General features: G+C 56.6%; 1 protein-coding gene across 21 annotated transcripts in view; it reads left to right on the top strand.

Moving 5' to 3' along the window:
* LOC105471483 (rabphilin 3A like (without C2 domains)) overlaps nt 1-24,846 on the top strand; it is a 243,403-nt gene that overhangs the window by 87,156 nt on the left and 131,401 nt on the right. For 14 of the 21 annotated variants that reach the window (XM_071082057.1, XM_071082061.1, XM_071082058.1 and 11 more), the window contains 2 exons: nt 19,588-19,700; nt 24,438-24,581. In XM_071082057.1, coding sequence (XP_070938158.1) covers nt 19,624-19,700; nt 24,438-24,581 — 221 coding nt within the window. In that variant the 5' untranslated portion in view covers nt 19,588-19,623. The other 7 variants (XM_071082053.1, XM_024789763.2, XM_024789744.2 and 4 more) reach the window with 7 other exon arrangements.

Below are 24,846 nucleotides of genomic sequence, written 5' to 3'. Positions count from 1 at the left end.
AGCTGAATGTGTTAAAGTAGAGACTGTCTCCACAGTCCCCAGTCCTGTGCCACGATAGGGAAGTCCTGCATCTTCCTTCAGGCAGCCGTGTCACCTGGTGTGTCACCTGTGGACACCTGTGGGGAGCAGGAACAGGCATGGATGTGTTTTATTGCGAGTGGGAGCTCCCAAGGTCTTTGTCTGTGTTCTCCTAATGTTGTGAACCTGGTTTTTATGGGTTGAATGCCCAAGCTGTCTACTTGTAATTTTACTTTTATAATAATTTGTTATGAATAATTAAAAACATGCAGCAAAGTGGAACAAAAATGTTATAGTGAAACTTACATGCCTGACCTTCGGATTCCATCACTGACAATTTCCTTTATCTGTTGTGGTGTTTCTTGTTTTTGGAACCCAGATTAGTATCACGTCTGGCTGGTTGGTCAATGAGACACTATAAATTCTCTATGAGGAGAAGAAATGCATAACATACCCAGTGGACATGAGGCAAAGATGGTCTTCATTCACCAGAGTAATGGGCGAGGTCATGGATGACCTTCTAATCACCATCACCAATCATCACCACAAACAAACCCCATTCCCTTTTGCTGTCACCCTTCCCCGACCCCAAGAAGCCCTAGGCAACCACTAATCTACGTTCTGTCTCTATAAATTTGTCTGTTCTGAACATTTTACATAAATGGAATCATATAATATGTGGTCTTTTGTGACTGGCTTCTTTTAGCAGATTTTCAAGGTTTGTCTGTGTTGTAGCAGGAATCGATATCTCATTCTTTTTTATAGCCAAATAATATTCCTTTGTATGGATACATCATATATTGTTTGTCCTTTTTCCAGTTGATGGACATTTGTGTTGTTTCCCGTTTTGGCTATTGTGAATGTTGCTGCTGTGAACACTGGTGTACAGGTTTTTATTTGAACATCTGCTTTCAATTCTTTTGGGTCTATGCCTGGGAGCGGAATTGTTGAGTCAGATGATAATTCTGTGTTAACTTGTGGAGGAACTGCCCAACTGTCTTCCATAGTGGCTTCCATTTTCCATTCCCACCAACAAGGCACAAGTGTGGCAGTTCCTCCACATCCTCACGAACACTTGTTATTTTTCATATTTTTTCATATAGCCATCCTAGTGGATGTGAAGTGGTATCTCATGGTGGTTTTGATTTGTATTTTCCTGATGGTTAATGATGTTGAGTCTTTTTTCAGGTGATTTTTGGGCATTTGCGTATCTTCTTTGGGGAAATATCTTTTCAAATCCTTTGCCTGTGTTTAAATGGAATTGTCATTTTGTTGTTGAGTTGTGAGAGTTATTTATAGTCTAGATACTAGACCCTTATCAGATACGTGGTTTGCAAATATCTTCTCCCGTTCTCTGGGCCGTCTTTTCACCTTGTTGATAGTATCTGTTGATGCATAAAGCTGGAAATTATGGTAACGTCAGCCAGGCACCGTGGTGTATGCCTGTCATCTCAGCAACCTGGGGGCCAAGGTGGGAGGACCACTTGAGCCCGGGAGCTTGAGATGAACCTAAACAACATGGCAAGACCCCTGTCTCAAAAAAATTATGATAAAAAGTCCAATTGGTCTCTTTTTTCTTTTGTCATGTATGGTGTCATCTAAGAAATCATAAGCAAATCTTAGATGACACCAAAACATGATGATACCTATCTAAGAAATCATTGCCAAATGTGAAGTCATGAAAATTTACCCCAACATTCCTTGCAAGAATTTCATAGTTTTAGCTCTTGTTTTAGGTTTGATCTGTTTGAGTTAAATTTGACAATGGTGTGACCTCGGGGTCCACGTCGTCCTTCTGCACGTGGCTCCTCTTGTCCCAGCAGATGTTGAAAAGACTGTTCGTTCCCCGTGGTATGGTCTCAGCACCCTTGTGGAAAGTCAGTTGAACACGGATGTATGGGTTTATTTCCGGGCTCTCAGTCCTGTTCTAGTGCCACATGTTGTCAGTACCATCTGGGCAGGAGGCACCCTGCTCTCCGGGAGTGTTCAGTCCAGTAGGAGAGGTCAGACACATTCACCAGAAACTGGGAAGTTCTGGGAAGAGGTAAAAACAATGTGCTTCTGAGGACGAGGCCGCGCTTGCTTTAGCCCGGGGCAGTGAGTGTGGATGGGAGGAGGTCTGGGTGGGGACAGTGAGTGAGGATGTGGGGAGGCCTGTGTGGGGACAGTGAGTGTGGATGTGGGGAGGCCTGGGTGGGGACAGTGAGTGAGGATGGGGGGAGGTCTGGGTGGGGGTGAGTGTGGATGTGGGGAGGCCTGGGTGGGGACAGTGAGTGAGGATGTGGGGAGGTCTGTGTGGGGACAGTGAGTGTGGATGTGGGGAGGTCTGGGTGGAGACAGTGAGTGAGGATATGGGGAGGTCTGGGTGGGGACAGTGAGTGAGGATGTGGGGAGGTCTGGGTGGGGACAGTGAGTGTGGATGTGGGGAGGTCTGTGTGGGGACAGTGAGTGTGGATGTGGGGAGGCCTGTGTGGGGACAGTGAGTGTGGATGTGGGGAGGCCTGGGTGGGGGCAGTGAGTGTGGATGGGGGGAGGCCTGGGTGGGGACAGTGAGTGTGGATGGGAGGAGGCCTGCGTGGGGACAGTGAGTGAGGGATGTGGGGAGGTCTGGGTGGGGGTGAGAGAGGATGTGGGGAGGCCTGGGTGGGGACAGTGAGTGAGGATGTGGGGAGGTCTGGGTGGGGACAGTGAGTGTGGATGTGGGGAGGTCTGTGTGGGGACAGTGAGTGTGGATGTGGGGAGGCCTGTGTGGGGACAGTGAGTGTGGATGTGGGGAGGCCTGGGTGGGGGCAGTGAGTGTGGATGGGGGGAGGCCTGGGTGGGGACAGTGAGTGTGGATGGGAGGAGGCCTGCGTGGGGACAGTGAGTGAGGGATGTGGGGAGGTCTGGGTGGGGGTGAGAGAGGATGTGGGGAGGCCTGGGTGGGGACAGTGAGTGAGGATGTGGGGAGGTCTGGGTGGGGACAGTGAGTGAGGATGTGGGGAGGTCTGGGTGGGGATAGTGAGTGGGATGTGGGGAGGTCTGGGTGGGGGTGAGTGAGGATGTGGGGAGGTCTGGGTGGGGACAGTGAGTGAGGATGTGGGGAGGTCTGGGTGGGGGCAGTGAGTGTGGATGGGGGGAGGCCTGCGTGGGGACAGTGAGTGAGGGATGTGGGGAGGTCTGGGTGGGGGTGAGAGAGGATGTGGGGAGGCCTGGGTGGGGGTGAGTGAGGATGTGGGGAGGTCTGGGTGGGGACAGTGAGTGAGGATGTGGGAGGTCTGGGTGGGGACAGTGAGTGAGGATGTGGGGAGGTCTGGGTGGGGACAGTGAGTGAGGATGTTTGGAGGTCTGGGTGGGGACAGTGAGTGAGGATGGGGGAGGCCTGGGTGGGGGGCAGTGAGTGAGGATGGGGGGAGGTCTGGCTGGGGGCAGTGAGTATGGAGTGTGGGGAGACCTGAGCCTGGGCATAAGGAATGATGCCTGGTGTTTGTTTGGAGACAAATATGGCACGGCAGGGTAGAGCCTGTGGATGGCCGTGAACTCCCAGATGAGGACCCTGGGCTTGATTTTGAGGTGTCTGGGTGGAGCAGGGCCTTTGGAGAGCCTGTCTGATGGCAGGATTGGGCGGGTCTGAGCTGGGGAGCCTGGAGCCGGGGTACCCTTTAGGACTGTGGGGTGACTGAGGTCTGGGTGACACCTGGTTCAGGCAGTGGGTCTGGTGGGGAGCAGGGGCTGTCTTTGAAAATGCCCCAGGCCTCCCACACCAGCTCCTTTGTGCCTCTCTGCTCTGAGGGCCTAGGGTGGGATAACAGCGGCGCTGGAGGCTGCTGACCGAGGTCCCACAGGCCTCACACCTCTCATCCGAGCCCCGCCTGCCCCGGGGAACATCCAGCCCATCTCCTCTGCCGTCCCCTTCAGGCTGCCCCGGCCCAGTTCTTCTCAGAACTCCTCTTTGGCCAATTACTGCACAACTCAGTTTCTGGGAACTCCTTGCTCCCAGCTGCTGGGTGCAGGGCAGGTGCTCGGAGAATACCCTGGCGTATTGCTTTCGTTGGGCACCACACCTGCAACCCAGTGCCTTGGGAGGCGGAGGGGGATAGAAAGCACTTGGGCTCAGCCCAGCTCCATTGGGCCAAACCAGGCACCTGGTGCCGGCTTACGGGGTCTTGGGCAAGTGGCTGCACCTCTCGAGCTGGTTTCTTCTTTTCTGGAAGGAGTGATGGTTGCGTCTTGGGCTTGTGATGATTCCACTTGGCCGGCCAGTAGCGGCACCTGGCAGGTGGGCAGCACCCATGAAGGTGGCTTCCCCCCTCCCAGTTTGGTAGCGCAGGGTCAGGTTGAGCATGTGTAGGGACATTTGTTAACTTGAGGGCTCCTCCTAGAAGCCCTGAAAACTACCTAAGTGCCAGTGGTTGTGTCTGACCCTTTCCCTGCCCGCCTTCTCAGTCCCAAGCCGTGTTCTAGGTCCCCCACTATTGCCTGAGCCCTCAGCTGGCCTCCTTATGGGCACCCTTACTTATTTGGAGCTTTAGCGTCTGCCAGGAGAATGGGGAGTGTGCAGAGAACTGGACAGCTGGTTCCCAGGCAGGGCAGTGCCTAACCCTGGAGTTGCAACAGAGAAACGTCTGTTTGTGTTTCTGTGAGTAAGAGGAGACAGCTGGGCCCACAGATAGCCGGCGAGGTCAGCCGGGAATGGCCTTGGCTGCTGGCTGTAAGTAAACCCTGGCTCTGGTGAGGTGGGGCCAGGAAGGCTGGAGAAGTACCGGGCAGGGCCCGCGGAGAGCCACCTGGGAGCTGGAGTCTGGGCTGGGCAGTGCAGAGGCCGCTGGGGGAGGCAGGGGTGTGGGACGCTGCTCCCCAGGACCTGGAGCACACCCGAGGACTCCGCACACCCGAGGACGGGGACTTTTTCAGGCAGGTGAGGAGGGTGGGCCTTCTTTTTTCCCCAGAAGCTTCTCTGCTTCATGGAGAGGTTTCTCTCGGGCTCCTGCAACAAGCAGCTCCGGGGTGGGAGCTGAAATCAGGTTTCCTCTGCAAAGATTCCGCCTGCCTGGGACGTTCCAGACCCACATAAATCACGTAAACGGAAGCAGGCCTGCATTTCTGCATTCAAAGACAAATAGCTTGAACACTTGACACTGCCCGTCCCAAGCCCGGTGCCCGCAGCCCGGGAGGACTTGGGCGTGTTCTAGGCAGAGAGAGCCCAGGGGCCACGGGTACCTGCGTATTATTCTGGTCACCTTTGCACTAAGTTTGAATTTCATTTTCTTCTCTCTCTCTCTCTCGTTAGCCTGTACATTTTTTTTTTTTTTTTTTGAGACAGAGTCTTGCTCTGTTACCCAGGCTGGAGTGCAGTGGCGCGATCATGGCTCACTGCAGCCTCCATCTCCTGGGCCCAAGTGATCCTTCTGCTCAGCCTCCTGAGTATCTGAGACTACAGGTGCATGCCAACGTGCCCGGCTAATTTCTACATTTTTCTGTAGAGACGCAGCCTTGGTCTGTTGCCCAGGCTGGTCTTGAACTCCTGGGCTCAAAAAGTCCTCCCACCTTGGCTTCCCAAAGCGCCAGGATCACAGGTGCGAGCCACCACGCCCAGCCTGGTTACCTTGCTGTTGCTGCCTTCAGCTCCGTGATTGCCTTGATACAGAAGTTCTACCTACCCTGTTTCAGGCCTTTCAGAAGAGACAAATGCAAGCTATGCCTCTGGGGACACGTAGGCAGAGCTGTGGCTGTTAAAAGCTGAGGGCTGGCACTTGAAACGAGATGGGGGAGAAGTAGGTTATTTCACATACCATTTGGGTTGGAGGCTTTGCAGGGCGTTTCTGTCTGGGAAGGAGAACAGTAACAGTTAGACAAAGAGACGAGTAGGGATTTGGGGTCCACTGGAGGGGGAGTTGCCTGTCATTAAAGATGCCCAAGGATTTACTATCCTCGGTGAAAAAAGACCCCACAGGATTCAGTGAAACCTCCTACGTGTGCCCCATGCGAGGCCTTGCGGGGTACAAAGGAGAACAACCCCGCCCAGCCTTCGAACAGCGAGACTGAGCTGCTGGGCAAGGACCTGGTGCCTCGTCAGCACCCAGCGCGTGTTTGACGAACGAGGCCAAGGAAACTGAAAGGTGCTGTTGTTGGTCCTGCTGAGGACAGTAGCAGACGCTTAGCTCTGTGACCAAGTGGGGCGGCCCCCGGACGGGGTCCTGGGCAGCATGTCCGGGGTCGCTGCTCCTCAAAGAGCACAGACAAGAAAGGCTGCGGGAGTCTCAGCAGGGGCTGGAGGGTCCATAGAGAGCCCAGGTGTGGCAGGGGGAAAGAGGCAGGTGAAGGAGGTGACGGGTTCACACTGCTGGGCCTTAAATTTCAGGCCAGTGAGGCTGGACCTTATTCCGTGAGGCGCTTTTTAAGACAAGATTTTATTGGCGGGCTGGGCGTGGTGGCGTACTCCCATAGTCCCAGCTACGTGGGAGGCTGAGGCAGGAGGATCGTTTGAGACCAGCCTGGACAACAGAGCAAGACCCTGTCTCTACCAAAAAATTTAAAAATTAGCCAGGCGTGTCGTTCTAGCGACTTGGGAGGCTGACACAAGGATCACTTGAGCTCAGGAGTTGGAGGCCGCAGGGAGCTACGGCTGTGCCACTGCACTCCAGCCTGGGCAACAGAGCAGGACCCTGTCTCAGAAAGAATTATTGGTGCCTGACTGATTACACAGTTCTGGTGAGTGGCAAACTCTTGATGGTTCAATTAGTCACCTGAGGAGTACTGGACACCCACCGTGTCTGGGCATCGGGGTAACGGTTGAAGACCCCGGGATGCGGGCAGAATGAAGTGCCGATGGGAGGGAGGTGGGCTCAATCGGAACGGGGGCCAGATGGGGGGAGCTAAAGAGTTCCCAGGGGAGGTGCTGCTGGGCCACCCGCAGCTGGGGGAGGTGGACAGCGTGAACCAAAGGCGTTCCAGGTGAGAGGTGCCAGAGACAAGGCTGGGCAGCTGGAGCGCCAGTTTTGCAGAGGGGTGAGGTGGCTGCTAGAATGGAAGGTGGTTTGTGCCGGATCATGGACGGCCTTGAGGGCAGCTTGGGCTTTCTTCCTTGGTAGTGGGGAGCCACTGAAGGTGTTTGAGTGGGGGAGTCACACAGCCGGACCTCTGGCTGCACGTGAAGAGGGGCACCGGGAGCCCCAGCAGGTTCCAAGGCAGATGAGGAAGACTTGCCCCTGTCTGGGCAAGAGAGGAGGAGCGTCGGAGCTGGGAGGAGGGGGAGCCACTGGGAGGAGAGGGAGCCGCCGGGAGGAGGGGGAGCCATCGGGAGGAGGGGGAGCCACTGGGAGGAGGAGGAGCCGCTGGGAGGAGGGGGAGCCGCCGGGAGGAGGGGGAGCCATCGGGAGGAGGGGGAGCCGCCAGGAGGAGGAGAGTCGGAGCCGGGAGGAGGGGGAGCCGCCGGGAGGAGGGGGAGCCGCTGGGAGGAGGAGGAGCCGCCGGGAGGAGGGGGAGGGAGGAGGGGGAGCCGCCGGGAGGAGGGGGAGCCACCGGGAGGAGGAGGAGCTGGTGGGAGGAGGGGGAGGGAGGAGGGGGAGGGAGGAGGGGGAGGGAGGAGGGGGAGCCGCCGGGAGGAGGAGAGTCGGAGCTGGGAGGAGGGAGAGCCGCCGGGAGGAGAGGGAGCCACTGGGAGGAGGGGGAGCCGCCGGGAGGAGGGGGAGCTGCTGGGAGGAGGAGGAGCCGCCGGGAGGAGAGGGAGGGAGGAGGGGGAGCCGCCGGGAGGAGGGGGAGCCACCGGGAGGAGGGGGAGCCACTGGGAGGAGGAGGAGCTGCTGGGAGGAGGGGGAGGGAGGAGGGGGAGGGAGGAGGGGGAGCCGCCGGGAGGAGGAGAGTCGTAGCTGGGAGGAGGGAGAGCCGCCGGGAGGAGAGGGAGCCACTGGGAGGAGGGGGAGCCGCCGGGAGGAGGAGAGTCGGAGCTGGGAGGAGGGGGAGCCGCCGGGAGGAGGGGGAGCCGCTGGGAGGAGGAGGAGCCGCCGGGAGGAGGGGGAGGGAGGAGGGGGAGGGAGGAGGAGGAGCCGCCGGGAGGAGGAGAGTCGGAGCTGGGAGGAGGGGGAGCCGCCGGGAGGAGGGGGAGCCGCTGGGAGGAGGAGGAGCCGCCGGGAGGAGGGGGAGGGAGGAGGGGGAGGGAGGAGGAGGAGCCGCCGGGAGGAGGAGAGTTGGAGCCAGGAGGAGGGGGAGGGAGGAGGGGGAGGTGCTGGGAGGAGGGGGAGGGAGGAGGGGGAGCTGCTGGGAGGAGGAGGAGCCGCCGGGAGGAGGGGGAGGGAGGAGGGGGAGCTGCTGGGAGGAGGGGGAGGGAGGAGGAGGAGCCGCCGGGAGGAGGAGAGTTGGAGCCAGGAGGAGGGGGAGGGAGGAGGGGGAGGTGCTGGGAGGAGGGGGAGCCGCCGGGAGGAGGGGGAGGGAGGAGGGGGAGCTGCTGGGAGGAGGAGGAGCCGCCGCTAGCAGGCAGGCCTGGCAGGGAGCCCGGGATGGGGGAGTTTGAAGGACGTTTGTGTCAGACACTGGTTTCCCCAGGGCTCCTGTTTCAACTCCAGAATCCTCTCGAACCTGCTCGGTGCATAATCAGCCCGTGATGTCTGCGAGTAAGTGGTACCTTTTGGGTTTAGACAGGCCTTTGACACTCCCTCTCTGAGTCTTTTATCCTCCCAACGCGGCCTGGCAGGTGGAGGAAATGGTGACGTCTGGGTTCACCTTATCTTGCTGCTCTCCTCGTGTTTCCCGTATCGTAGTAACAGAGCAGATGTCAGGGCTGTTGCTAAGGGTTCCCTGGGATGTTAATACCTTAGTGTTGAACGGAGGCTCCCACACGGTGTCTTCGAGGCCTCGGGACACACCGGCTTGGTGGCAAGTATCCTTTTATATTTGTCCCGGCTTCTTTTCCCTCCTTTAAACCCGTCTCCTCCCTGTCGCCCTGGCCGAGGCACGGCGCCCTGGCGGGATGGCAGACTCACCCCCTCCACGCAGGGGGCAGACGTGACTCACAGATCACAGCGTCCTTTCCCACGGAGGCCGGAGGCCGCCTCCAACCCCTCTTCAACCCAGCCCTCTGGGTGCCAGATTTAGCATTTGGGACAAAGCCTCTCTTCCAGCCCTGCAGAGGCCACTGGGGAGGCTCCAGGCCCTCTCCGCGGGTCCTTCCTGTGGCACCGGGCACCTGGGGAGGCTCCAGGCCCTCTCCGCGGGTCCTTCCTGTGGCACCGGGCACCTGGGGAGGCTCCAGGCCCTCTCCGCGGGTCCTTCCTGTGGCACCGGGCACCTGGGGAGGCTCCAGGCCCTCTCCGTGGGTCCTTCCTGTGGCACCGGGCACCTGGGGAGGCTCCAGGCCCTCTCCGCGGGTACTTCCTGTGGCACCGGGAGGGTGGGGAGTGGGTTTTGTTTGCCTCTCGCGTCTCCTGTTTGCCTCCCTCGTCTGGTCTTTTGGCCTTTGTACCACAAGTGGAAAATCAAACTCTGAATGGTTCTGGACACTGAGGTCAGGGTTGGGATTTTATCTGCCAGATGCCATTTTTATCCATTATGTGTTGCTGTGGTAACACTGTGTGACAAGCATACCTGCTTAAACTTGGGGGTTTGCGACCTCCATTTATTACCAAACTTGGGGGTTTATGACCTCCATTTATTACCAAACTTGGGGGTTTATGACCTCCATTTATTACCAAACTTGGGGGTTTACGACCTCCATTTATTACCAAACTTGGGGGTTTGCGCCTCCATTTATTACGCCTCCTCAGTCCATGGGCTGGCCGGGCAGTTCTGCTGCTCTGGGCTCAGAGGGCACCAGCCACCCCTGGTGTGACGCACCTGAGCCCTCTTTCTGTGGCCAACAGGAACTGGTGTCCTGCAGCGGCTGGTGGTCCATGTTGGCCTTTGCACGGGGCTGTCCCTCCTAGGCACAGCGGCTTCCCTCAGCCCCTCCATCCGCTGCCTCTTTCCCACTGTGCGCCCGGCATCATTTCCTTCATTCTCACCATGGAGACGGTCTGTGCCGGACACCTGCGCCCTCATCCCCGGGCCTCCTCTGCCACCGTCGCCCCCGAGTCACAGCGTGGCCGTGCCCGTGGGAATGCGCTTCTCTGGGGGTCTCTCATGCGCGTGACTTCAAGGCAGACCCCGGCCAAGCAGATCCGCGGGTCTCAGGAGCTGGGATCTGCTGCCCACTCTCCCCACGGGTGGGACCCCGTGGCCGGACGAAAGCGCGCTCGTTCGTGCCGTACCCGAGGGAGTGTGAAGGCTCAGTTACATCCGAACGTGTCCGTGAAACGAGATGGAGGCGGTGAAAATGCCAGGGTGTAAGGTGGGGCGCGATGGCGGCCTGGGGGAAGGTGTGGGGAGAAGAAGCCGCACGTGGTGGGATGGTCGCCCCGTCCCCCTCCCTGTCCCTGTCCCGTCACAGCGGACGCGCGGGGGACTCCGGGGTGTTTCCAGGCTTCTTGGAGGCAGGTGGTTTTGCCCCCGGATGTGTCTGTCAGTCTGATGTGTGTCAGAGACTGACGGCTGCCGGAGGCTGGTGCTTTCCTTACTGTGCTGTGGCTGTGGCGGGATTTGGAAGGTCAGGGTTGAGCCAGTTTTCCTGGAGTGATGACTATTCACGCTGCCTCCTAGTGCGGACGGGAACGAGCTCCCGAGGCACGTCTTGGGGACCCGCAGGTGGGCGGAGAAGAGTCGCTGGAGGAGGGTCACGTGACCGGCCCCAGCCACGGGGTCACTCGGGGCTCTCAAGCCGGCGCTGGCTTTACCAGCCTCTGAGCCCACAACTGCTGCTGAGGAGATAGAAGGCTTCTTGTCAGTAGATGCAACTGTTTGCGAAGAATAGACTTTGTTTGTTTGTTTTTTGTGACTAGAGGATCGTGACCTTATTGAAACCATCTAATCGGAGAGCCACAGATTAGGCTCCCAAGACGCAGCTGCCGCCAGCAGAATTTTTGTGGCGGACAATTCTGGGTGCACTTTGGAGAGGGCAAGCATGAGGCCTGCCGCGGACAGCTCTGAGTGGCTGTGAACGTGGCTGTGGAAAAGGTGTCTCAAAGAATACACTTAAAAAGTGTACGAGGAAAATTGGAAACAAGCCGTGTGCCCCCCACAGGAAGATGGTAAAGCCTGTTGTATTCAGAATACCAAGTTACCGTTTAAAATCCTATCGTTAAAGAACTTTCATAGTGTGGGAAAAGCACAATGTGGTTAAAAAAACCAGCAAGCAGTGTATGTAGTAAAAACCCAGTTTTATTTAGGATTTGTACGTAATGCCTAGGAAAGGTTGGAAGGTGCTACATTAAGGTGTTGAGAGTCGTCATGGGGGTGGCTGGCGCCTGAATTTAAGGTGTTTTCTTTTTGGGATGAATATCCCACAGCCCCCAGGAGCGACCGCGTGAGGCTGCATAATGGTTGTGGCTGTGGCCTTTGTCTGCAGTGACTGATGCCTGGGGTGGTGAGCTCTCATGGCCATCTCTGTGTCTGCAGTGGTGTCTGCGGTGATGTCTGTGGTGGTATCTGCAGTGGTGTCTGCAGTGACTGACGCCCGGGGTGGTGAGCTCTCAACTTTAGAGAGAGAATTGCATCCCCCTGGAGGAAGGGGTTGTGTTTACGGATCTGTCTCAGGGCTGATGAACCTCTGTCCCCTAGGAATTTTCTCAGGAAATTATCACCAGGCAACTCGTGTTCCCCTCCCTGTTCTGCTTGGGCCCTCCTAGTCCCGTACTGTGGGGTTTTACCAGGGGCTCAGGAGCATCTGCCTGCCGGGCCGGCCGGCCTGAGTGCAGCCTCTGCTCAGCTTGTCGCCCGTCGGGGTCGAGGTGGCACCAGGAGGTCTCAGCTTCCCAGAGGAGGCTCGGGGGGCACCAGCCCGCAGCCAGGAGCAAGCCCAGCTGTCAGGTGGAGCTGCCGTGAGGCTGACGACCCCGTGGGGAATCTGAGGAATAAGAGGCTTATGAGCCAGCCAGTCGCAGAGCCTGGTTAGAGCCCGACTGTCTGCTCTGAGCGCGTCTGGGTGGTTTTCTGAATTCTTCCTTGTCTGAGGAAGGCCATATCTCTCTGATGAAATGCAGTTGAATTAAATGGATATTCCCTGAACACCTACTTTGCAGCAGGCCCGGTGCTGGGCATCAGGGAGGGAGGGAGGACGACGTAGGGACCCTCTGGGGAGCCACAGTCCAGCGGGGAAGGAGAAATGGAAATTTCATGTCGAACCGAAGACTTCGGGGCGGGCTCCTGGGAGGGATGTCCCCCCTCCCCTCGATGGGCCTGCCTTCCCCAGCCGCGGCCTTGGCCTGTGGGCTCGTCGAACATGCTCATGTACACACACACACACCCTACACACACACACGCACACACATGCACACACCCTACACACACATACATGCACACACACCCCACACACACGCACACAAACGCGCACACACACCCTGTACACACACGCGTGCACACACACCCCTACACACACACGTGCACACATGCACACACAAACCCTGCACACACACGCATGTGCACGCACACACGCGCGCACACACACCCCTACACACGCACACACATGCACACACACCCCGTACACACACGTGCGCACACACCCTGCACACACGTGCACACACACACCCCTACACACACGTGCACACATGCACACACATGCACACACATGCACACACATGCACACACGCGCACACAACCCTACACACACGCACACACACCTTACATACAAACACACCCTGCACATGTGCACACACACATACACGCACACACGCACACACATGTGCGCACACACCCTACACAGGCACACGTGCACACACACCTTGCACACGCACATGCAGCTTACGCACACACACAGCATACACACACACGCACACACACACCCCCCTTCTCCTCCGGCCTCTTACCTGTCCCAGCTGGGAGTACCTCAGAGACAGATCTGGCCCTGGGGATCGCGTCTCTCCAGTTTACTGAGGAAGTGGCCAGAGCTCCACCAGCCCTGTCCACAGAACCTGCCTCTTCTCCCCTCAGAGCTCCACCAGCCCTGTCCACAGAACCTGCCTCTTCTCCCCTCAGAGCTCCACCAGCCCTGTCCACAGAACCTGCCTCTTCTCCCCTCAGAGCTCCACCAGCCCTGTCCACAGAACCTGCCTCTTCTCCCCTCAGAGCTCCACCAGCCCTGTCCACAGAACCTGCCTCTTCTCCCCTCAGAGCTCCACCAGCCCTGTCCACAGAACCTGCCTCTTCTCCCCTCAGAGCTCCACAAGCCCTGTCCACAGAACCTGCCTCTTCTCCCCTCAGAGCTCCACCAGCCCTGTCCACAGAACCTGCCTCTTCTCCCCTCAGAGCTCCACCAGCCCTGTCCACAGAACCTGCCTCTTCTCCCCTCAGAGCTCCACCAGCCCTGTCCACAGAACCCGCCTCTTCTCCCCTCAGAGCTCCACCAGCCCTGTCCACAGAACCCGCCTCTTCTCCCCTCAGAGCTCCACCAGCCCTGTCCACAGAACCCGCCTCTTCTCCCCTCAGAGCTCCACCAGCCCTGTCCACAGAACCCGCCTCTTCTCCCCTCAGAGCTCCACCAGCCCTGTCCACAGAACCCGCCTCTTCTCCCCTCAGAGCTCCACCAGCCCTGTCCACAGAACCTGCCTCTTCTCCCCTCAGAGCTCCACCAGCCCTGTCCACAGAACCTGCCTCTTCTCCCCTCAGAGCTCCACCAGCCCTGTCCACAGAACCTGCCTCTTCTCCCCTCAGAGCTCCACCAGCCCTGTCCACAGAACCTGCCTCTTCTCCCCTCAGAGCTCCACCAGCCCTGTCCACAGAACCTGCCTCTTCTCCCCTCAGAGCTCCACCAGCCCTGTCCACAGAACCTGCCTCTTCTCCCCTCAGAGCTCCACCAGCCCTGTCCACAGAACCTGCCTCTTCTCCCCAGAGCTCCACCAGCCCTGTCCACAGAACCTGCCTCTTCTCCCCTCAGAGCTCCACCAGCCCTGTCCACAGAACCTGCCTCTTCTCCCCTCAGAGCTCCACCAGCCCTGTCCACAGAACCTGCCTCTTCTCCCCTCAGAGCTCCACCAGCCCTGTCCACAGAACCTCCTGCCCCTGCTCCCCAGGCCGATTCCATCCTCCCTCCCGAATTTGGGGCTTTGCCCTCCCTGCTTTTCCACTCACCTTCTATAAGGTCCTATTTTGTTCCCTCATCAGTTTAATTTTTGTTCATGACAAATGGCCGTGTATCAGTACAAGGGCACGGTCCCTGTTTAACGCACAAGGCACTGCTCTTAAGAGAGAAGGGTCAGACTCCCTGCCATCCATCCGAGCCCGGGAGGTGAGCGCTGGGTGGTGGTGAGTACAGTTTACCCCCTGGTGAAGGGGGTGCCGGGTGCCGGGCATGGGGATTGGCTGGTGAGGCCCTCCGTGCCGAGTCAGGGAGCTGGCAGCCAGTGCAGGCTGAAGAGGTTTGGAGAATCGAAGCTGGCTCCGTGGGCAGTTTCCCAAAATGTGCCTCCTCGAGTTGCCGTTCTTCTCGCACCATCTGTCCCAAGGTTGCTCTGTACGAGTGAAGGACAGCTGTGCCTTCGGAGGTGCCAGCCACGGCAGGGTGGGGGTGCACAGCCGTCCTAGAGCCAGGGCCCGAATTCTCCTGGGTTCTCATGTCCGACCTCTGCTCGGGGCCACCCCTGTGAGCGTGGTCAGCCACAGACTTGCCATCGACAATGAACCTGCCCTGCCACTGCCCATGGCCCCAGCCCTGGAGGCAACATCCTTCCGTCTCCCTTGACCTCTGCAGCGCTTGGCTCTGTGGTTCCTTTGCCCAGAAGCTACAGCAGTGAGAAGGGTGGAGACATGGAGGATACAGTTCTTGTGGCCGCCTCTGTCCTGTGGACTGGGCTGGGGAGGGGCTCAGTTCCCACCTCCCATGTGGGAGCAGCCTCCCTCGCCTCCCTCGCCTCCCTCGCCTCCCTGGCCTCCCTCGCCTCCCTCATGTAACTCAGCAGCATCAGAATCAGGTGTTGAAATTACCCGAGGCGGTCGCTCTGTCCGACAGCTCTGTTGGGTACCGACGAGGAAACTGAGGCACGGGAAGAGAGCTGACTTGTTCCTGGACTTCTAGTAAGTTCACATAAAAGCCAAATTTTCACAGATCTCTCTTTTTTTTTTTTTTTTTTTTGATGGAGTCTCGCTTTGTTGCCCAGGCTGGAGTGCAGTGGCGCGATCTCGGGTCACTGCAACCTCCACCTTCCAGGTTCAAGCGATTCTCCTGCCTCAGCCTCCTGAATAACTGGGATTACAGGCACCTGCCACCACACCTGGCTAATTTTTGTATTTTTAGTGGAGACGGTGTTTCTCCATGTTGCCCAGGCTGGTCTCAAACTCCTGAGCTCAGGTGACCTGCCCACCTTGGTCTCCCAAAGTGCTGGGATTCCAGGCGTGAGCCACCACGTTCAGCCTGTAAAGTGTATTTAAATGTTTACTCTGAACAGAATAGTGCTTTCCACACCCGTGTGGGGTGGTGTGGTTGCAAAGTACAAGATAACCAAACTTTTTAAAAAACAAAGCAAAGCAAACCGTAGTGCTCTAAAGGCTGGGATGGGGCACTGGTTTAAAGTTGTCTGAGGACTGTGTCACTTTTGACCCTGTCTTTCCTTGCTTGTCCATTAGCCTCATCGGGGAGAAGATGGAGCCTACATCTGGGGGGTCCCGGGTGATCTGGGCCTGGCCATGGGGTTTCCACATTTGGCTATTTGGGGCCTGGGGCTGTCCAGGTCTCTTTGCCGAGGCAGCCCACTGGGGAGGGTCAGGTCTGATCTGGAAGAGCAGGTGCCTGGACGTGTCCCTGGGGTAGAGGGACCCGTGTGGTCAGGTGGTGGCGGTCGGCGCGTCGTCAGGGCAACCGGTGGCCCTGGCCTAGAAAAGCAGTTCTCTGAGCTGGGGCCTCTCTGGGGGTCCCCCAACTCCCTTCTGGAGATCCACAGGGTCAGAAGTTTTTTCATAAGAAGAGTAATGGGACCGGGTTTTATCCTCTCACAAATGTACAGAAAAGGAGAAGTTCATTGATGTGGTTTCAGATGCCGCATTGAAACTAATCTTTAAGAAACTACCATTTGTTGAGTTTGGGTGCAATATCAAAGAAAAATATTTACAATTTCTGGAAAGTAAAAAACAGTGCTCCTCTTTTCAGCCATCGTGCACGTTTGTGAGGGTCTGGATGTCCTTCATGGACTTCAGTGAAACCACCTGTCACAAATGTGTGAGTGAAGAATCAGATATGAATGTCCCGCTGTTTTTTTTGTGAAGCCAAACATTAAAAACAGTTGTAAAAATGTAAAACAATGTATTTGTCTAATTGCTTTTTAAGTGTAGTTTTTCATAAAATATGTAAATCGTGCATGTCTAAAGGGTTTTTTTAAAATTATACTTTAAGTTCTAGGGTACATGTGCACAACATGCAGGTTTGTTACATATGTATCCATGTGCCATGTTGGTGTGCTGCCCCCATTAACTCGTCATTTACATTAGGTATATCTCCTAATGCTCTCCCTCCGCCCTCCCTCCTCCCCACAATAGGACCCAGTGTGTGAGGTTCCCCTTCCTGTATCCAAGTGATCTCATTATTCAGTTCCCACCTGTGAGTGAGAACATGTGGTATTTGGTTTTCTGTTCTTGCGATAGTTTGCTGAGAATGATGGTTTCCAGCTGCATCCATGTCCCTACAAAGGACACGAACTCATCCTTTTTGATGGCTGCATAGTATTCCATGGTGTATATGTGCCACATTTTCTTAATCCAGTCTGTCACTGATGGACATTTGGGTTGATTCCAAGTCTTTGCTATTGTGAATAGTGCCACAATAAACATACGTGTGCATGTGTCTTTATAGCAGCATGATTTATAATCCTTCGGGTATATACCGAGTAATGGGATGGCTGGGTCAAATGGTATTTCTGGTTCTGGATCCTTGAGGAATGGCCACACTGTCTTCCACAATGGTTGAACTAGTTTACAGTCCCACCAAGAGTGTAAAAGTGTTCCTGTTTCTCCACATCCTCTCCAGCACCTGTTGTTTCCTGACTTTTTAGTGATCGCCATTCTAACTGGTGTGAGATGGTATCTCATTGTGGTTTTGATTTGCATTTCTCTGATGGCCAGTGATGATGAGCATTTTTTCATGTGTCTGTTGGCTGTATGAATGTCTTCTTTTGAGAAGTGTCTGTTCATATCCTTTGCCCACTTTTTGATGGGGTGGTTTTTTTTTTTCTTGTAATGGGTTTATTATTTTTAATGAATTAACAAAATTTTAAAGATTTTCTCAGTTTTAATTTCTGGTAACTAGCAATGGTCATAGCCCATGTATTCTGGATTCCTTAATAATGTCTTTTTTTTTTTTTTTTTTTTTTTTTTTGAAGACGGAGTCTTACTCTTGTTGCCCAGGCTGGAGTGCAATGGCACGATCCCGGCTCACTTACACCTCCACCTCCCAGGTTCAAGCGATTCTCCTGCCTCACCCTCCTGAGTAGCTGGGATTACAGGCATGTGCCATCACGCCTGGCTAATTTTTTTTTGTATTTTTAATAGAGACAGGGTTTCACCACATTGGCCAGGCTGGTCTTGAACTCCTGACCTCAAGCAATCCTCCCGCCTTGGCCTCCCAAATTGCTGGGGTTACGGGCCTGAGCCACCACATGCGACCTCAATAATTTTTTATAGCATTTTGTTGTTGTTGTTGTTTTGAGAGAGAGTCTCGCTCTGTCACCCAGGCTGGAGTGCAGTGGCGCAGTCGTGTGGCTCCCTGCAGCCTCGACCTCCTGGGCTCAGGAGGAGGTCGAGTGTAGCTGGGACCACAGATATGCACCACGCCCAGCTAATTTTTGTTCTTTTTGTTGAGACAGGGTTTCACCACGTTCCCCAGGCTGATCTCGAACTCCTGGGCTCCGGTGACCTGCCCAGTTCAGCCTCCCAAAGTGCTGGGATTACAGGTATGAGCCACCATGTCCAGCCTATGAATGAGTTATAATTCATTTTTTTCGTGGTCTGTATTGGTGCTGAAGTTGTAATTCATAGACCATAAAATTCACACTTTTAAAGGATGCAGTTCAGTGGTTTTAGTATATTCACAAAATTGTGTAACCATCAAGTGGTAATTCAAGTGGTAATTGAATTAACCACTGTCTAATTCCGGAACATTTTTATCACCCCAAAAAGAAGTCCTGAACCCACTGGCAGTCTGTTCCCCTTTTCCTGCAGCCCCGATAACCACTCATCACCTTCCCTGTCAGATTCGCTTATTCTGGGCACGTCATATAAACGGAATCATACAGTACGTGGTCTTTTACGACTGACTTTTCTTACTTAGGTTGTTTTAAAGGTTCGTCCATGATTTAGCTGGTGTTAGTACCTCATTCCTTTTTGTGGCCAAATAATAATCCCTTGTAACTAATCCATTGTACGGAAATAGCACAGTTTCCTCATTCATCGGTCGGTGGATATTTTGGTTGTTTCCACTTTTTGGCTGTTGTGAATAATGCTGCTGAGAACATTTGTGTACAGGTTTCGGTGAGGACATGTCTTGGGTCTGTAACCAGGAGCGGAGTTTCTGGGTCATATGGTAAATCTGTATTTAACATTTTGAGGAAGTGCCAAATGGATTTCAAACCTGGATATTTTTGAAGCGTGTAAAGGGGTCCTGGGTTTGAGAACCGCTGGCCCAGCTGTAATTCAACCAGGGGAGTGTGGATGACTCAGGAGAGCCCCTCATTCTTGCTCTGGGATTGAGATACCCTCAGCCTCATCCCACTCTCCCTTCAGAATGCATGTGCGGCGTCCTCACGATAGATCACCAAAGATAATCCTGTCCTTGGAGGCAAGGAGGAAGCCGGCTACACTAGACGGTGCACAGGTGACCCATTGGGGGTCCTGGAGCAGGGTCACCTCCCTGCGGGATCCCTAGATGCCATGCTCATGGCAGTGTGTATGGGCGGCACCCCTTGGCACGGTGCCGGGTGGCGATCCTGGCTGTAGCTGCCACCCCCTGCCCTCTTGCCTCCCCTCGAGGGCATTGTGACCATCGGTGTGAATCTGTTGGGAAGGAGAGCCAGGTCCCCAGGCTTGGGAGAGGTGTAGGGTTTCAGCCTGTCTGGCCATCACCCCTCAGCCCAGCCCCTCCTGCTGGGTGACGTGGTTGGGTCAGCCCCTGCTCTACTCTGGCCATCACCCCCCAGCCCAGTACCTCCTGCCGGGTGACGTGCTCAGTTTGGCCCCTGCTGTACTGGGAGGGGGCAGGGAACAGATGGCCTCCTGGGCTGAGTTGAAAACTGCTAAGGGTGTGCCTGCCCTCTCCTTTCTGAGTCTAACCCTTTGATGCCAGTCACGTTCACTCTTGGCACTCGGCCACATGATCCACCTGGTCACCCTCCCAGAATCATGAGCCTTCTGAAGAGGAGTCTTGAGGAACAGTTTTTTGCTGGAGAGACGGTTCCCACAGTGAGATTCCAGGCATCCATGGGGACAACGCATGGAGGTGCGGTGGAGGGGCTGACTGCATCGAGACCCCGTCTGCCATCTGTACCCCACCCAGTGATGCACTCTTTCTTCTTCCCTCCTTCGTCTCAGATGTGACTCCCATCCCCCAGCCGGGGGCCCCGAGCCATGGCCGACACCATCTTCGGCAGCGGGAATGACCAGTGGGTTTGCCCCAATGACCGGCAGCTTGCCCTTCGAGCCAAGTGAGTACCTCTGGGGCCCCCCAGGCCTTCGCTTCCTGCGGCCTCCCTGCTCTTCTCCTGTCTTTAGCAAGATTCATTCCCAGGAGCCCTGAAAGAGGTGTTTGCAGAGAAGTGCCTGTCGGATGCACACCACACTCCGGGCCCTGGACACAGCCATCCACTCATTCAACTACCGTGCAGAATTTATCCCCATTTCCCAGATGAGAAAAGTGAGGCTGAGCTCCTTGCCTACGTCACTTAACTTGTGGGTGGCAGGGCTGCGACCCGCACCTGGGTGCAGCCGACTCCTAAGCCTGTGTCCTTTCTATCACAAAAGGCCGCAGGGACCCACCTCACCTCACGTGCCTTCTCTCTTGTCACTGAGCCGTAGGACTGCAAGTCCCTTAAGACAGGGAGCCTTTGGTCCCTGGATGCCCAGTCATAGCCGAGTGCCTGGCACTATGAGACGGGGGAACAAAGGTCTGTCTAATGGACGAAGAGCTGCCCCTCAGGCCGAAGCGCGACCAGCCCAGAGCTGTCCCAGGGCCTTCTCCGCGCTCTCCTGAGAACCTCACTAGTTCCTCACTTCCAGTTTCTTCCCTTGGGGGTCCTGGTTTTCCTTTTTTTTTTTTTTTTTTTTTTTTTAGACGGAGTCTCACTGTGTCACCCAGGCTGGAGTGCAGTGGTGCGATCTCAGCTCACTGTAACCTCTGCCTCCCAGGTTCAAGCGATTCTCCTGCCTCCCGAGTAGCTGGGATTACAGGTGCCCACCACGATGGGCTAATTTTTGTATTTTTGGTAGAGACGGGGGTTTTGCCATGTTGGCCAGGCTGGTCTCGAACTCCTGACCTCAAGTGATCCACCCGCCTTGGTCTCCCAAAGTGCTGGGGTTACAGACATGAGCCACCGTGCCCGGCCCTGGTTTTCCTGCAATCCCTCAGCCTAGTGAGCTCTCAGCTCTGGGTAGGTCAGGCCATCTCCACCGACTGTCCACTGTGGCTGCAGATGGGGGTCTCAGGTGCCTCGGCTGCCTTCCAGCCCCTCCCTGTCCCTCCGAGGGGCTGGGGGTCTCCGACGTCTGATAAGTCCAAACAGGCCCCTTCGTCCTTCAACCCATGCCGATCACGGGAGCCAGCGTTTCCCAAATGGGACCAAATTCAAACACTTTGTAATGAGATGTTACGAACCTGCAGGGGACAGAACGGAAACATCAAAGGGGAGTAGAAAAACTAATTTGAAATGCCCGAGAAGAGTGGAGTCCTGCGTGATTTGCAGGAATCTTGGCACCACAGTTAACTTCTCTCCTTCGCTGGGAGGGCTCAGCTCCTTCGTGCGGCCCCCACAGTGGGTGAGGTCGGTCCCTCTCCCTCCCTGTCCTCTGATGCCGGGCAGATGAAGTGTCCTCCCAGGCAGGGTAGGAGTTTCCAAGGAGCGCGCTGCCACTGTGCTCTAGACACGGCCCAGCAGGACTCGTGACCCTCCAGGGTTCCCTTCGGCGCTCCCTGACCTTGTGTCTCGCTCAGCAGCAGCCAAAAGCTGCCGGAGTACCTTTAGAAGAGAGAATGCCTTTATCCCCTCCCTTGGGGTGCTGCCTTCTCGAGCCTGGCACAGTCTCCGGAAAGGAGAGGCATACTGATTTCCACCCGCAGAGCCGGGAGCTGTGCCCCGTGGGACCCTCAGGGACGTCGGGGCTGCAGCTCGGGGCTCTCCTCAGTCCTCCAGCCGCCACCAGACATTTTCTAACCCCCTGCTACATGCCAGGCACTGACTGCACAGCAGTGAACAGGACCAACACGGTCCCTGGTCTTAAAGCACAGGTGGGCAGAGGCGGGCATTATTTGAATAGTTAGGTAAGTTGCTTTGATGGTGACAACAGGCAGTGGGGACGTGGGTGAAGGTGTAGCCTAGTCGAGATCAGGAGGGGCTTCCCTGAGAGTGTGCGGCCTCCACTGAGACCCAGACGATGGGGCAACGTTAGACGGCAGTGGGAGGGACGCGCTTCCAGGCAGAGGGAACAGCACGTGCGAAGGCCCCGAGGTAGAAGGAACGGGGCAAGTGGAGCCCTGGCCAGAGGTCAGTGTGTTGTGAGTGCACAGTGTGAAGGCTGGACAGTGTGGAGGGAAGACGGAGAGATAGGCAGGGGCCAGGGGCAGGGCCTGGTCCTCCAGAGACTCACGTTCTGGAGGGGAGATGGGGGGTTTCATGTTGTCTCCTAATAATGTATCAGCCCAATGAAGGACATGCACCCAGGCCTTCCAGGAACTCTGAGTGGATTCTTTACCTGTTTTGGATCAAGGAAAAGCCTCCAGGTGAAGGTCATGTGTAAAGAAGTCTTTAGAAAGAATAGGCTGGGCACGGTGGCTCACGCCTGTAATCCCAGGACTGTGGGAGGCTGCGGTGGGTGGATCACCTGAAGCCAGGAGTTCTCAAGACCAGCCTGACCAACATGGTGAAATCCTCTCTCCTAAAAATATAAAAATTAGCCGGGCATGGTGGTGCATGCCGGTAATCCCAGCTACTTGGGAGGCTGAGGCAGGTGAATCGCTTGTACCCGGAAGGTGGAGGTTGCTGTGAGCTGAGATTGTGCCATTGCACTCCAGCCTGGGCGACGGACTGAAGCTCCGTCTCAAGATAGATGGGTGGATGGATGGATGGATAGATAGACAGATAGATAGATAGATGATAGATGGAGAGATGATAGATGGAGAGATAGAGAGACAGATGATAGATAGATAGACAGATGGATAGATAAACAGATAGACAGACAGACAGATAGACAGATAGATACACAGACAGAATAGGAGTGAGAGGTGGCCAGAGGGTTTAGGGAGAGAGACAGGTGCCCCAGGTGAAGGGGGCAGCATGAGCAAAGGCCTGGGGACTGCATGCAGCCTAGAACACGAGGGAGCAACTGGAGAGGCCAGGTGAGCCGAGAGACGAGGGCGCTGTGCGGGGAACGTGCGGGGAACGACAGGCGGGGCTCCCAGACGTGCAGGTTCTTCCTGGAGGTTGCTGCCCATCGATGTCAGGTGCCCTCAGGTTGGCCGCCTCCTCCTCCGGCCGTGTGGAAGGGGCATTGCGAGGGGGGTGGGCAGCATGCTCAGTGGAGCTGTGGCCGTAGGCGGGAGTCAGGGCCTGGAGCAGCAGGTCGGATGAGAGGACGCGGATGGCTGGGGCCAGGAGGTGGAGCGGATGGAGGTAGGAACCTGGGCGCAGAGGAGGCCCTGGGGGAGCCCGAAATGCTGCCAGGCAGGACTGTCAGCAGCTGCTGGGTGTGAACTCCGCAGGTCAGAGTTCAGGCCTTAAGTCAGCGGTGGAGGCGGCCAACCCCAGATTCCTGCTAGCCGGCTACCTTCCACCCCCCATCTCCTCTGAGAAACGGGAGGCCTGCCCCGCGGGGTGGCTGAGGGCCGGGGCCTTACAGGGCAACTCTGAGGGTCTGGGCCTGCCTCGAAGGGTGACTGAGGGTCTAGGCCTGCCTTGTAGGGTGACTGTGAGGGTCCAGTCCTGCCTCTTGGGGTGATGGAGGGTCTGGGCCCACCTCGCTGCAACAGCCGGGACCAGGCAAGACATGAGACCACCGGGGCCCATCCTGTGTCAGGGAGACCCCGGGAGAGGGTCCGCCTCCCTCAGCTGCCCTAGGTCATGAGACCACGGGGGGCCCGTCTTATGTCAGGGAGACCCCAGGAGAGGGTCCGCCTCCCTCAGCTGCTCTAGGTCCTGCCTCCAGGACTCTTCTGACACTTCCCTAAAGAAAGAAAGAAGCAGCCTTTCCAGAGCCTCATCCCCTCCCTGCCGGGTAACTCTCTTGTTTGTCCACTTCCTGCCGCCACCCGCACGTCCCACCAAGCAGCGCGTCCCTGCGCCCAAGAGGCCGGGAGTCCCAGCCGGTGCTTTATAATGCGTTGAATGAAAACGCCTCACACCTGTTCGTTAAATAGGTCTCTGAGTCATTGGTTTGGCATCTGCCTCCCCCACCGCACTGCAGTTCTTCAGGGTGCAGTGGCTTTTCCCGTCTCATTCATCTCTGCACACAGCAATGTCACAGGCACGGAGTGTCTCCCGGAAGCTGGTGCCCACCCAGGGCAGGGGCTCTGCGGTTTGATCTGCTGCTGCCGCTCTCTCCCTGACCAGAAAAATAGAAGGAGTTTGAGTCCTTCCCCCGCCCCAGTTACAGCCTCAGGAGGCACCACCCCTGCAGCGCAGTGGAGCGGACAGCTCAGCCTCCGGACCCACTCCCAGCCCGGCCTCGCCGTTGCCTGCCCTCACCATAGCTCCTCTGGCGAAACTCGCTTTCCCCTCCTGCCTTGAACCTGCCCGTTTTCAGGGTGTTCATATCCACAGCTGTGTCTTTACCCTAATTACATTCCTTTCCTGTCCCCTGGTAAACTCCGTGTCACCACCTGACGGAGCTGGGAGCTCCCTTTTCCTTCTCTTGGTAATCTCTCCTGCTCCTCCCTTGACCCTCACGTGCCGTGACCTTGGCCTTCTGTGTGTCCCTGAGGGTCATATTCCGTGTTTCTGCCTCCTGGGCTAAGATGGTGCTGCCGTCTTTGCCAAGGCCCAGGGGCCGGCGGATGGCAGGGCTGGTGCTTGGAGCCTGTGTCTGCCCAGTCTCTGTTGCCCGCCCTCCTCGCCCCCGGCACGTAGCACCTGGGCCATCCACTGACTGTTCTCAGGAGGGCTTGGTGGATGTGATAGGGGCTGCGGGAGTTTGCACCGGGGAGGCCTCAACGCCGTCTGTTACTCCCTCTCGAGGCTGCAGACAGGCTGGTCTGTGCACACCTACCAGACGGAGAAGCAGAGAAGGAACCAGCACCTCAGCCCGGCGGAGGTGGAGGCCATCCTGCAGGTCATCCAGAGGGCCGAGCGGCTGGACGTCCTGGAGCAGCAGAGAATTGGGTGAGGCGGGGCCGGAGCCAGCTCAGTGGGAGGACAGCAAGGGCTTTGGTGCAAGCACAGGGCACTGGGAGGCCGGCACGCTGCGTCCTGGTGCTGCATTTCACCTCTGGGAGGGGTCAGGAGGTCACTGGCTCTGCCTCAACACCCCGGAGTGTAACTCAGCCTGCTGAGGCCTCAGGATAGGTCTGTCAGACGGCGCTAGCAGCTGGGGTGTGCGCCCCGGCTGTGGGCGCGAATGAGCGTGGTGAAGCGCCCCGGGGGCTGT

Source organism: Macaca nemestrina, chromosome 17 (genome assembly GCF_043159975.1).
Source record: "Macaca nemestrina isolate mMacNem1 chromosome 17, mMacNem.hap1, whole genome shotgun sequence".
NCBI classification, from domain to species: Eukaryota; Metazoa; Chordata; class Mammalia; order Primates; family Cercopithecidae; genus Macaca; species Macaca nemestrina.
Note: the sequence above shows the minus strand (reverse complement) of the source record. Positions and strands in the feature narration are given on the sequence as shown.